At 36.3% G+C, this 13,250-nt stretch overlaps 1 protein-coding gene across 5 annotated transcripts in view; it reads right to left on the bottom strand.

Moving 5' to 3' along the window:
- The window catches only part of LOC131038878 (uncharacterized), a 69,330-nt gene extending 61,455 nt beyond the window's left edge, over positions 1–7,875 (bottom strand). For 3 of the 5 annotated variants that reach the window (XM_057971434.2, XM_057971433.2, XM_057971436.2), the window contains exons 1-2: positions 7,717–7,874; positions 3,361–3,447 (exon numbers count right to left, since the gene is read on the bottom strand). In XM_057971434.2, coding sequence (XP_057827417.1) covers positions 3,361–3,447; positions 7,717–7,746 — 117 coding nt within the window. In that variant the 5' untranslated portion in view covers positions 7,747–7,874. Of the gene's footprint in view, positions 1–3,360; positions 3,448–7,716 lie in introns of all 5 variants that reach the window. The other 2 variants (XR_009104552.2, XM_059211231.1) reach the window with 1 other exon arrangement.
- Between the last annotated feature and the right edge of the window lie 5,375 nt (positions 7,876–13,250).

The following is a 13,250-nucleotide window of genomic DNA, read 5'->3' as shown; positions in this document are numbered from 1 at the left end:
TATCTAAAATTTGCAAGGCATTAAGCAAGGTGCAAAGGACCCCAAATGGGTGTATTGCACACCAGGTGCAATCAAGGCTACATGACCCACAATTATCATGGATTTAATATGAGAAGAGGTATCAATCGCCTCAAATAACAACTTTTTCAAATCATTGATCAAGATGTCAAGTTGTGTGATCAAGTGGAGAAAGAAATGCAATGAGAAATGAATGCCCTACTTTCTAGCTATGAATAGTAGATAACAGAAAGGAAGAGATGAGCTTTCCTTGAAGGCACTTTTTGGAACCAAGAGAAGCACCACAAGGCCAGGATGGCTGCAGCAAACTTTTGGTACCATAATAATATGCCATTCAATGCGACAAGAAGCCCATATTAGAATGCATTGACCATTTCGGGTATAATGTTAAGACACCAACTTTGCATGATTTCAATAGGCCACTATTACAGAACTGTCAAAAATACACATCTAATAGTAGAAGAGAAAATAAAAACATGGCAGATATAGGACTACAGCATTTTATCTATAGATGGAAGGAATAGGAATGATTAATTTTCTAGTGGCATATTGGTGTTTCTAAAGTCCATTGATGTCTTGCAATTAATCATGAATGCAAAGACTTTGTACAAATTGTTGGAGGTGATGGTCCAAGAGGTAGGGTGGAGAATGTTGTTCAAGTTGTCACCAATAATGAATGGTCACAGGGAGATTTCTTTAGGAGAAGCCTCCCTCCAGTTTCTAGAGTCCTTGTGTTGCCCATTGCTTGATTTAATGCTCGCGGATATTGGAAAGATTGGATGGGTTAAAACAGTGGTTGAAAATACTAGAAACGTCACAAAATTTAGCTACAACCATAATTGGGTGCTTAGTTTGATAAGAACACACACCAAAGGAAAGAATCTTGTGCAATCAGGCAGACATGATTTGCCACAAGATTCATTACATTGTAAAGCATTGTAAGAACACCACCTTCTCTCAAGCAAATGTTCGTAAACATTCAATGGTTGACGCCTCAATATTGTAAGAGGGCAGAAGAAAAGGTCATCAGGATAGTCTTTGATAATGTGCTTGCCAAGAGAATAGGAGAGCCACTCAAAGTAACTTGCAAACTAATGATTTATGAATTTTTTATTTTCTCTCATTTTATCCTTTATTTTGGTTTTGGTTTTTTTCTATTAATTAAAATAAAATCCAAATTTTGAGGCAGTAAAGCCTTTGGTCAAGGTATTGCATTCACTTGATGGGGATAAAATGTTGATGGATTATGTCGATGAGGTAGTAAATACTAAATACAGACATAAGACTTTATTGCATTATTATAGTGAAACAAGAAAAAATATAGAGTCATTTGGTGAATTAATGATCGTGGACAGACCTACCAACTCCACCAGCCAATACACAACAAGGAGTACTACTTAACCTCAATTTTTTATTATCCAACTCTGTTATAAAGCTGAAAAGAAGGTTATGGCAGTCCTCACCACATCCATTGAGAGGATGAACCTAATGAAATCCTGAGATACAAATCTAGATGAGTTGCAGACCCACAAGGCTAGTGGGGGGGCTCTTTTAATCATCTCTATGCATTCAAAGGAGAGCAATCATTCAACCAAGCAGAGAAAAAAACAAGTCCTTATTGTCGGCTCCTTTGATAAATGCAACTTGAGCTTTAATATTACAAACAAAACTTTACTTGATAATTAACTGTTAAAAAAATTTAAATATCTTATTTGTAAATTTGTGGTGGAAAGAATATGGTACTCAGAGACCAAATCTTGAGAGGCTAGACACTAGTGTTTTTTGCCATCCCTATTGCACTTTTGGGTGTGAGCTCAACTGGAGCATGCTTGAGCCTTTGAGATAATTCACACCAAGAAGAGGAATAGATTGACCCAGAAGCACCTCAATGGCCTTGTCTTTCTTCAACAACCTTTGCCTTCATGCTTAACGTGGAAGGAAAGGAGTCTCATAATGCAATTGACTTGGAGGACATTGGTCCATATTTGGATTGGATTGCCAAAGTTGTGAATGTCATGTTCATTAATGAATGTCCCATTGAATTACAGAGATGCAGCAAAAACAATGGAAGCAGAAGCATTGGGAGACAGCATACTTGATTATTCATTTCACTCCTAACAAAGATGATTCAGATTTACCTTCTAGTTTGAGGCTGAATACTACTGGGGTAGGGAGGAAGTTGTAGACTATATTTCTAAAATATTTAAAATTTTGTATTTTGAGCCTTTGATGGAAATGACATGTAATCACTGACTTGTGACAAATTGGTAATCAAAATAGACTTACACATTCTCTAAATCCATTCATTATGTTTCTCATGCATCACTTTAGATTATTTTGCGTATTTATGTATTTTATTTTATTTGCCAAGTTTCTTTCCAAGTCAAATCCGAATCAAATTTTTGGGCAAGTTTTGAAATAAGTCTATATATTCCCATGTGGTCGACAAGAGAACTTAAACCATATTCTCTAGACAGTAGCTTAGCTTGATAGTTGAAGATTGGTATTAGTCATAGTTTTAGAGTATCTTCTCTTGGTATGTCAATTGGAGGGCATTAATATTTCTGGATCCCTAATTTTTGTAGACCATCTGCACCGATTTTATGTTATGTGTATTTAGGTTTCTTCTCATTTCTTCATCTAAAAAGTCAGAAGTGAGATCACTTTTGTAGAATACAAAAAGGAATTTTATTGTGGTAGGGAATTTCAGGTTTCTAGATGATACTCAGATTTGTGTTTGTCTTAATCTCTGGCTTCTCTTGGGAATAAATAGTAAATGTTAATTTTTGAGAAAAATTCCACATCATTCCTTCTTTGTTGCATACAAAGAGTACCATCATACACTAATCATCTTGATGTAACTTTTTTGACATACTAACAGTATCAATTTTCTTTACAAAAAGGAAATACATTTTGAACCTCAAAGAAATGATACCTATTATTAAATATGCATCATTCCAGTGTTAAAGAGCAGGCAGAAGATTACAATCACAACTGATCAAATACACAGGAATTTGTGGTTTTTCTCACTTCATACAAAAAAAAGACAATATACAGACCTATAAATGCTCACAATAAATATAAATTTCTTCTAAGAGCATCTTCTTTAATGGAATGGAAGTAGAGAAGAATGCTTTGAAAGGTATTCAAGGCAAAATGATATTACAACATTTTGAAAACTGAAGAGAATTGTATGAATGGATTAAATTTAGTTTCATGTAGATTTGGAATCCAACCTGCAAACTAAAAACTAATCTGCCTTCTCAGCAACAACAAAATAGGTGAATTTAACAAAACGAAATGATGAAAAAAGCATGCCATGTGGGCATGACTAAAGTGTACCTTTTTCTTTCCAACCAATGGATCATCCTGATTGGGTTCAGGAAGTATCAATACAACTCCATTTTCTCTTTTCTCTTGTTCCAATACCTGATTAACGAATAAACTATAAAAGTCAATGCAATTAATTCTGATCACATCGTAGGTCTCCAAGTCAGTTACAAAACAAGGTTATTCAGTATAATGGAAATAGGCTTTATTAAAGAAACTGTAAAGCTCAATTATATGAAGTCTTTCCTATGATCAATCAAATCTTAAAGTCAACTGCATCATGTGCAATATATTTAAAAGTAATAGGCTAACAGAAAATTCACAGCACATCTAAATATAAGAGAGGAATAAATATTTGTGATTCTATAGTAAACATTGTAACTGTGAATCTGATCGTTCACTTGGTATATATAAAATAAAGTCAAGGAAGAAGCATAGTGATAGCAAACTTAAGGGGGCTTGGAGCCTCATTTCAATGATCACTGATACTGCATACAAGCAAAGAACCCTCTTCTAGAATAAGTCAAAATCGCACTACCATTTTGGCCAAAAGCCCTAGTTGGATTAAAGGCCCCAAACAAAGTTAATTACCAGATCATGGAGAACTGTAATGCAGTAATGATACATGATGCACGTGACAATTGTCAATGTTCAAGGATGCCCCTACCCCAGGAATCCCTGTTTAAAAAGATCTTGATCTTATTTGAAGAAAGAGAAATCACCCTCCATATGCATAAAGTCAGCCCCTCCACCAATAAATATATACAACCTATTATTAGTTCTAAGAAAGGGAATGCCAAACTTAAGTAAAAAGGTTGGAAAAGTAGTTCAAGCCATGGTAGAGTGCAAAAGCAAGCTTCAGTTGTCATAGATGATAAAAGGTTGAAGGGTAAGGCATCCTTCCACTCCAATAAAAGTAAAAATTTCTCTTGAAATGTTTGAACACCTGCAAGCAGAAAGAGGGTGCTGAAAAAGCCAATCCAAGTAGTGCAAATGGTGTAGCATTCCATCAAGAACCAAGTCGGTATCTGGACAAGACTTTCAAGAAAGTTTGGGAATAGCTAAAGGAGTAGCACTTACTCCAGAGGGACAATGAGGACAAGCAAATCTCTGCACCTCCCTTAGGTAAGTTGCACTGTAATCCAGAATTCTAGCCTTTGTTTTCTGATAAGAGATATTGAGATCTAGATATTGTGGTCACCAATATTTAGGCCCTATTGACTTATTTAATAAATGTTGAGATGAACTAGAATATATTATAGTTTTACAGCTTTGGCAAATGGACGCTTGGGAGACACCTTCATGTATGCCTTAAAGACATAGAACATCTCATTCAAAACCGATCTTTCAGATAGTTCAATGTGTTAATTTCTGGCCATCTACTATGGAATATTGAAACAAAATATGGTAAACTCACATGGAGTATTGGAAGAATAGGGATCAGGCATACAATGGTAAGGTTGGACAGATTTGTGGGTGGTTCTATGTTGTTAGTCTTGTGTGCTCAGCCAACTAGGGTTTAGGGTTTTAGGGCAAAACCCTAACAAATATACACAAACCCTAGCTATTACAAAGAGCTCCAAAGACCAAAAATGTGTCCATTCATCCTGCTAATGAAATGATAACAACTGCAATTCATGACATGACACAACCTTGAAATCAATGACAACATAATGCCAAAAATCTAGCCCTTTGTCATTGATGGCAACATCAATGAATTGTCCATGTCTGCAATCAATTAGAAACTGCAATAACACACTGTGCATCCAAATATTTTCCACATCATCTCTCTCCCCCTTTGACATCAATGGCAAAAGGATGTCTGGAGTTTCTTGAAAAAAAATTTGCTTGGCATGCTCCACCTAACTACAGCTTTCCCCTTGAATGGGATATCTCAAATTGTTTGTTTTGTCTTGCATTTCTCAGACTCTACCTCTCCCTCTTAAATTGTAGTATTTCAAGGATGAAGATGTGACAAGATAGGCTCCTCCCGAAACCATGCCACACCTTAAGTATTAAGAGATAGGAAGGAGATACCACTCCAAACTTCTCTTTGAGATACACAAATGTATCCTTTGGAAGAGGTTTGGTAAAAATGTTTGTAGCCTACTCTTTTGTAGCAACATATTCCAACTTGACTTGCTTCTCTACAACCTTTTCTCTTAAGAAATGATACTTGATGTTAATATGCTTTGTCCTTGAATGCATGACTAAATTATTTGATATGTTTATTGCACTTGTATTGTCACAAAGAATTGATCAAGAGCATACAACTTGTGGTTCAAAATCTATAAATCCTCAACTCATCAACTTGCCCAAACAATGTATTCAATAGAGTCGACATAACCTTGGAATTTTGTATTCTTTTACATGAAAATAGATCTCACGCACAATATTAGTCAAAAAAATCCCAGTAGTCGAATCCTCCCTATTGTTGCGAGTAGTCTTCTTCTGCTCCTTAGGAAGGACCGTTTTAGTGGCTACTTCTTAGAGAAAATTTGCAATTTTTTTAGTGGCTACTTTTTAGAGAAAAATTGCAAGTTGTAGATGAAACTTGCAGGAAAATTGTAAGTTTGGAGATTATGATTGATACTTGTCGTATGCCATTTTTACAAGCACTTCAATTCAATCTTCAAGTGAATATTCTGTTCAACCATTTTCAATTTTTTTTTCATTATTAGCATCATGAATGCATCTAGTTCCATGCTTCTAAGACCTAACTTCTAAATGTTCACTCTTCAAAGGTAACACCCTCTTTTGGGTAACAATTTACCTCCACAATGTCCATTTCAAAAGCATCCTGTTTCAACAATTTGTTCCACTGTTACACCATTTCTAGATTGCAAATATTATCACCAACTTTTCCACATCAGCAACATGTTGGTCTTCTCTTTTCCACTCTTTGTCTATTGCTACAAGTTTCATGTTCATGATATCAGTGGCAAGTCTTCTCTTCTCTTTCTACTTACCATCTTCACAAGATTCTTCAACAATTGCTTCAGTGTAATCGATATTTTGGATTGCCACAATCTTTTCTCTTCTTCCTCTAACCATTCTCTCCTCCAAACATTCAAAGTTAAAACTTTGCATTCTGTTAATCATAGTGGCCCGTGTAACTCTCTCTACCCACTACTTAGGCTATGAGCAACAATGCAATCTTCCTAAATGATATACCTCTCTTAGACATTTCGTAGGACTTTGCTTACAACTCTAGGACTCCACTTAACTTGAATTGTTCTACTCAAAAATCAGTCTATCTTAACTCAAAACACAGGAACTTAGCCCACTATGACACCAATCCCACAATAGAAATGCAAAGAACTCAAAAGGGTGTGCACACAAACACCAATGTAATTCACAAGGAAATAAGAATCAGAATCTTCCTACTGCATTGTCTAACTCCGTCCAAAATCAACCGCATATCAACATTGTTAATAGGTGTTTACAGGTTTTACTTGATCTACAAGAAATCTGCTACTCTTAAGAACAAAGGTGCTTTACTATTTCTACATAATATCTAGGCTTTCCTAAAGCTATTTTAAGGGGAAAAAAAGCTTCCATTTCCAACTGGTATGGCCCTGCATCTCGTATGCTTGGATGCACTTTTTGCAACACCCACACATCAAACATAAATATAAGGAAAGAAAGAAATTATATCAATGCACACAAATATACAAAATAGGGGAACGTACATGTATTTGCAATAGGGAAGAACTAGGGTAAGAAGACCCTAATTATGAAGGGTAGTTAAACACCGGGAACTAAAGAAGAGAAAACAGCACAAGAGAAAGTACACGTAAAGCAGCTAAATCCAAACCCAAGAGAACTAAGTAAAAATATAAACTGTGAGGGTAGGAACCCATTATAGAGTACAGAGCTGATGAAGATTGAAGCAAGATACGAAGACAGGAGACCAATGCTACCACATGTTTTTAGCAAGTCTCTGACCAAAGGAACCAATGGCATCATCTGCAAGTAAAGAATATTAGGCAAATGCAGTCTACATTCATGAAGCAATGGATATTAGTGCAGACAACCTTAAGTAGTTTCGTTCTGTTATAGTGCTAAGTTATAATACCAGTTTGAATTGCCCTTTAAAACTAAGAAGAGAAGTTGCAGTAGCCGCCTGCAATGGCTTAAAATGCAAAATATTTTTTTTCAAAGACAGGTATAAAGTAATTTGGTAAAAATTAGTTAGAAATAGGCAAAGATAATTAGAGACGTACTAGAACCTTGTGAGCTAATGTTTTAACTATCTCAATCAAACATCGATAGAATATTTTTACAAGTTAAATTCATTAATTCGGAAGCCTGAAACGATCGTATCAGAAAAAATATAAAGATTAACAAGGTTGAGAAGAATCTTACTGCAATAGCAATAGGATTTGAGTCTTCCATCGCTATTTCTGTTAAACCCTTCGTTTAAGTAAGATTATGTTGTTTACATATTCATATTCACAGTCAGATTATGCTGTTTACATATTCATATTCACAGTCATCCTTCATGTTTCTCGATGTTTTTATTTTAAAAAAATCCAAAAACATAGTTCAATGATATGGCATATAATTAGGCTGCCATAGAGGTGAAATGTCGCTTGAGTGTTTTTTTTTTTTCTTTTAAATTAACTACACTTAAAATTTGAAAGTAATTTATATATCAAGTTGATATTTAATAATAATTATATAGATAAGGACTTCGGCCCTAGCTCGCTTGGTTGTGGATCGCAATTTAAGGCGTGGATATGCTCCCCATGGTCTTGAGTTCGAGTCCCCGACTGTGTTAACTCTGTGTGTGTTGCTACCTTGTGAGCGGGTCGTACACACTGGGGGATTAGTCTCGCTTCGGCGAGGACACCTCCAGATTTTTAGGTAAGTATTGTCAAGGGGTGGTTTCAATTTATATTAACTTAAAAGTAAAGGTACAACAGTTCATGTATTACATACATCATCCTCTCCATACATTCATACAACCTCTCTATTTGCAAAGGGCATAAGAGATTCTTATAGTTCCCAATATATTGGGCAAAAAGAGACAAGGCTCCTCTTTTTATCCCATCCCTATACAAATTCAATGCCTTGAACATGGTTTGCTTCATCTAGACAACCTCAACATCAAAGATACCAACTATCAATCCACGACCTAGGAGCAAGGGGATGGTGTCAAGCATGGCTTTGACCACCACCTCATGTAAACCAACCACTAGTCGATGAGCAAAGGATAAGGCCCATACTAAGTTACCCATTAGTTGAACAACATTTTGAAGAACTTCTCATAAACAACATCATCATGCACGTGGTTGGCATTCCAAGCAGCCTTGCCCATAGTCTTAACCACCATCTCCACTATTGTAGCCTCTCCATTGATCTTGAAAACCTTTCATCTTGCTCTGCGATGGATTCCTCTTTGTACTCGCACTAAATCTTGAAACTACAAGACATTTTATCATTGTAGAGAAGCTCGCAACTCATCAACTTATAGCTCAGCCCACCAAGAAGAAACTTTTGGATTGTGAATGCCCCCATAAATTTCATCCATGGGATCACCACACTCATCGAGAGCCAAATTTAATGGCCCAACAACAAAGGGGCTTCACCTGGTAGGCAATATGATATCACGTGTGTTCATATTGGGGGGTTTAATATCCCCAAAAACCAAAGCAATATATTGTTGATATATTAAGGACGTAGGGTTTTTATAAATTGCCATCCTAAACACGAATATTCGAAGGTATTTTTTATTTGGACATAGGACTTCCACATGTGTCATCATTCGTGGATCGCGAGAGTCAAAAATTCAAAAGCATTAGCTTTAACAAGATTTTGCTAATGGTCATCCCTTCTGATGTGTGCCTCCACCTATCGATAAGACATTGTCTTTGTCAATAGGACCATATCGATAAGACATTGCTAAGTGTTGGTGACAAGGGGATAGATTTTAGTGTAGCCTTGCTTTTCAGTAAAGCGTTTTTGAGGGATTGCCAAAGTGAGATCTCTTGTCAATAACCTTTGAGACTTAGTGGGGACCATGTTTGATTGGTTTTCTCTTGTTGAGTTGGATGTCAATGGTTGTAGAGGTTAATCAGCGACTTGACAATACCAACGTGGACAGATCGATGAGATCGTGTGTTGTTTCAGTGAGACTTTGGAGTGGTCTTGGCGAAGAGTTGATTTCGATGTAACCTTAGGATTCGATGAGATAGTTTGAGCGGTTAACTGAAGTCATACTTCTTACCGATATCAATAAGACAGTTGATGAGTCTTGGCGACAAGCTAGGATTTCGGTGTAACATGTGAATTTGGTAAGATGCTTTAAGTTGGTAGCCGAAGTCACTTTCCTTGGCGATAAGACTATTTGAGTATAGTTTTGTTCGGTCTTGGCGATGTCAAGGATTTTGGTGTGACATTAGAGTTTGGTAAGATGCTTCAAGTTGGTAGCTGAAGTCACTCTTCTTACCGACAAGCTATGATATCGATAAGACAGTTAATGTGTTATGGTGAAAAGCTAGATTTCGGTGTAACATTAGTATTCGATAAGACATTTCAAGAAGGATGCTGAAAACATAGTCTTTGTCGATAAGACTATATCAATAAGACATTATTGAGTGTTGGTGAGAAGGGGATAGATTTCAATGTAGCCTTTATTTTTGGTAAAGCTTTTGTGAGAGATTGTCGAAGTGAGATCTCTTACCAACAACCTTTGAGATTTAGTGGGGACCATGTTTGACTAGTTTTCTCCTGCTAAGTTGGATGTCGATGGTTGTAGAGGTTAATCAACGACTTGATGATACCAACATGGACAGATCAATGAGATCGTGCACTTAGGAGAGGCTCTGACTCTATCTCACCGACTCACCTATGCACATGTAGATGGGCACTCAAAAAGAGAAATCTTGCATCCCAGTGACATTTAAACATCATCTTGTTGACTCGCTAATGCATGCATGGATGTACGCATCAAAAGAAATGACCATCAACAAAAAAAATCTTACACATCCCAACAACTCAGCGATAGAGGATGTTGCTAAACCATGACTATTATGTGGCGTCAATGTCATCAAATAGTGCAATTAGCTACATCCACCAAGGTTAACATGCAAGATGAGATTAGAACTTTGTCAGAACTTGTAATTTCATCGGCGAGTTTCGTTTTGTTGAGTATATTTCACTCAAAAGTAGGGGCAAAAAGTGATGAAATGGCTAACTAGCTGACAGAAATATATTGTGGCTAGTGTTAAATATACTAGCCGCAATATATTTATGTCAACTAGTTAGACACCACCAAAAAAGTGAGAACAATTTGAACATAGGCACAAATTGGCGTTGTGAAGGACAAGTTGGATGCAATGAGTGCATTTTTTAATTTAAGATATATTTATTTTGAGTCAAACAATGTTCATTAGAAGGCAGGAAGTAAACCTCATGGAAACCTGCAACTTGAAGCCCCTATCAAGATTTACAGTCAAAGAGGACCAAGGAACAATATTTAATTGTTTAATTTAGAAAAAATCTTATCCCCTCCATTTAACTATTATTCTCATTCATCTGTTTTAACTTAGTAATGTCAACCATGGAAAGCACTATTACATATGTGAAAAAAATTAGTAAACTAGGGTGAAGAACACATGAAGAACTGTCATTTGATCTATAACTAAGAGCTAGTGAATACTAATTATAATTTACAATATCTAATGTTCAATACCAATAGAAAAATACTAGGAAAAATGCCCATGAGTGAGTATGGAGATCTCAAATAGAACAAAAAAAATTATCATTTTTTTTTTACATAAGTACTGCCATAAGGGGCCAACTCCCATATTTTAAAAATTTGAAAACAAGAACATGGATATTAAGAGGGGAGACACCACGGGGACATAGGAGGGATCATTGATAAGAGAGGGGACATAGGGGTGATCAGTGATGTAGATAACCAATCCCCTTTCCAATCACTTTCAACCTTTCTACTATCTCTACAGGGAACAGATTGCCATTATCATTCATGAAGGCCTCAAACTCATCCAAGTTGTATTTCTGGCCTACCCCAACTTTGAATAACTTCCATGCTTTAGTCATTTTGGTCTTTCTACCTTCAACATTAAGATTAAAAAAAACCAAGCATGATCTTTGACTGTGGCACAATCTCAAGGGTCCCCAACGTAGTCTTCACACCTTGAGCATTCTCCTCCTTCACTATGCAAGGCACAATACCATAAGTGTCAAGGACATATCCCAAAATTTGGATAATGGGGGAGAAGAAGTTCTCATAAATAATTCCATCATGTACATGCTCGTTAGCCCAGAAATCCATCCCTAAGATGTTTATCATAGACATCTTCTCGTCATCATCCCCTTTGTTGAATAGGCAGGCAATATGCTCGTTCGGGATTCTCTAAGATTGTTTGTGCTCTCACACAAACACTTAACACCAAAGGAATTCACCATTTTCTGAACATAGTCTTGATGAAGGAATCACTGCTTTATAGCTTTCATATCCTAACGATAGAAACAAATCTCAAAACAAAGCTTTTTGGGATTTGTTTTTTAAATTATTGCCCAATTTTTCAATTTGCTACAGATTGTCGTCATTTTGTTAAAAAGGATGAAACCCTTTCATCCATCTGTCACTTGTTATGTTCAAACCTACATATTGTACCCTTTACTGCAAAAATAGATACGATTGGATAATTTAATCAATTACTTTTCAGTTCTGGCAGAAAATTAACTCATCGAGTTCCAATGTAATCTTTGTTTTATCCTTTTTGGGCCTCGTGGATGGCAGACTCTACTACCAAAATGGAGATTTGCAATCTTACAGAATGCAATTGCAGTTCCATGTGAATCCTATTGGCATTTGGCATAATTGATGCAAATGAGGTGATGCAGTTGAAGATGGATGACTGCACCAGTAAAGGATAGAAGTCTATTTGTGATGAAGAGATTGAGATTTTGTGATTATATGACTTGATCAGTTATTTGTGTTGTCATTGATGGCAACTGATGGCAACTGATGTTCCTGATGTTTTGTTTTGTCATCTAAATGATTTGGTTTACCAGAAGAGAGAGTTTACCGACAGAGAACTGAAGTCTGTGAAATAAGACTTTAACCAGTAAAGAAGAAATGTTTTGATTGAATCGATCGATCGACGATGATTGGTGATTTGCAGTTTGGATGATGAGCTTGTATCATGGAAAGGAGTATCTAACCGGAACCGGAACTTGTGAAGATTACCGAAATGTGTGTTTCAAATTTCTGATGAAGTTTTGCTAAGGTTTTAGCAGGGTTTAAGACTAGTGAAGAAATCATCAAACCGATAATGATTTATGTTATGACGGTGGTCGACGATGAGTCTACATGAAGGTGGTAACATGACACAACCCATGTGAAAATATTTCATTGTTGTTTTGGCGCGATTCAAGGAAGAATTTCTTGGGAATCAGCGATACGCTTAGTAGAGTGTTTTAAGGTTTTGACTTTGGTACATATCGGATTTTTCGTGATGGGTTATGATCAACCAACAATTGATATTGCATTGTAATTTGTTGTAATGATTTGTATATCGATCCGAGATGATCTCTTATGATTTGAATTGTAAATTCATGATGTAATTAGGGTTTAGTGGCCGACCTAATTGAGATGGCTATTTAGGATGACACAGTTGATGTTTATCGTGTCGATGGTCTTAGAGAATGAGTTGAGTCGTCCAAGTGAAGTGTGAGATCTGCCTGAGAGTTGTAGAGTGTTGAGTATAACTGGATCTGATCAAGCAAGCAGAGAAGTGCAAGTAACAGATCATTTTCTTACTGTTGTTCCCTAACAATTGCAACAGGTTAAATCCCTTAACTGGGTAGGTCCTAACAGGCCTTAAACATTTACGTCCCCTAACAAGGAAGCTCTCAAAATATTT

This window comes from Cryptomeria japonica, chromosome 9, assembly GCF_030272615.1.
Source record: "Cryptomeria japonica chromosome 9, Sugi_1.0, whole genome shotgun sequence".
NCBI lineage: Eukaryota > Viridiplantae > Streptophyta > Pinopsida > Cupressales > Cupressaceae > Cryptomeria > Cryptomeria japonica.
This window is presented reverse-complemented; position numbering and strand designations above follow the sequence as displayed.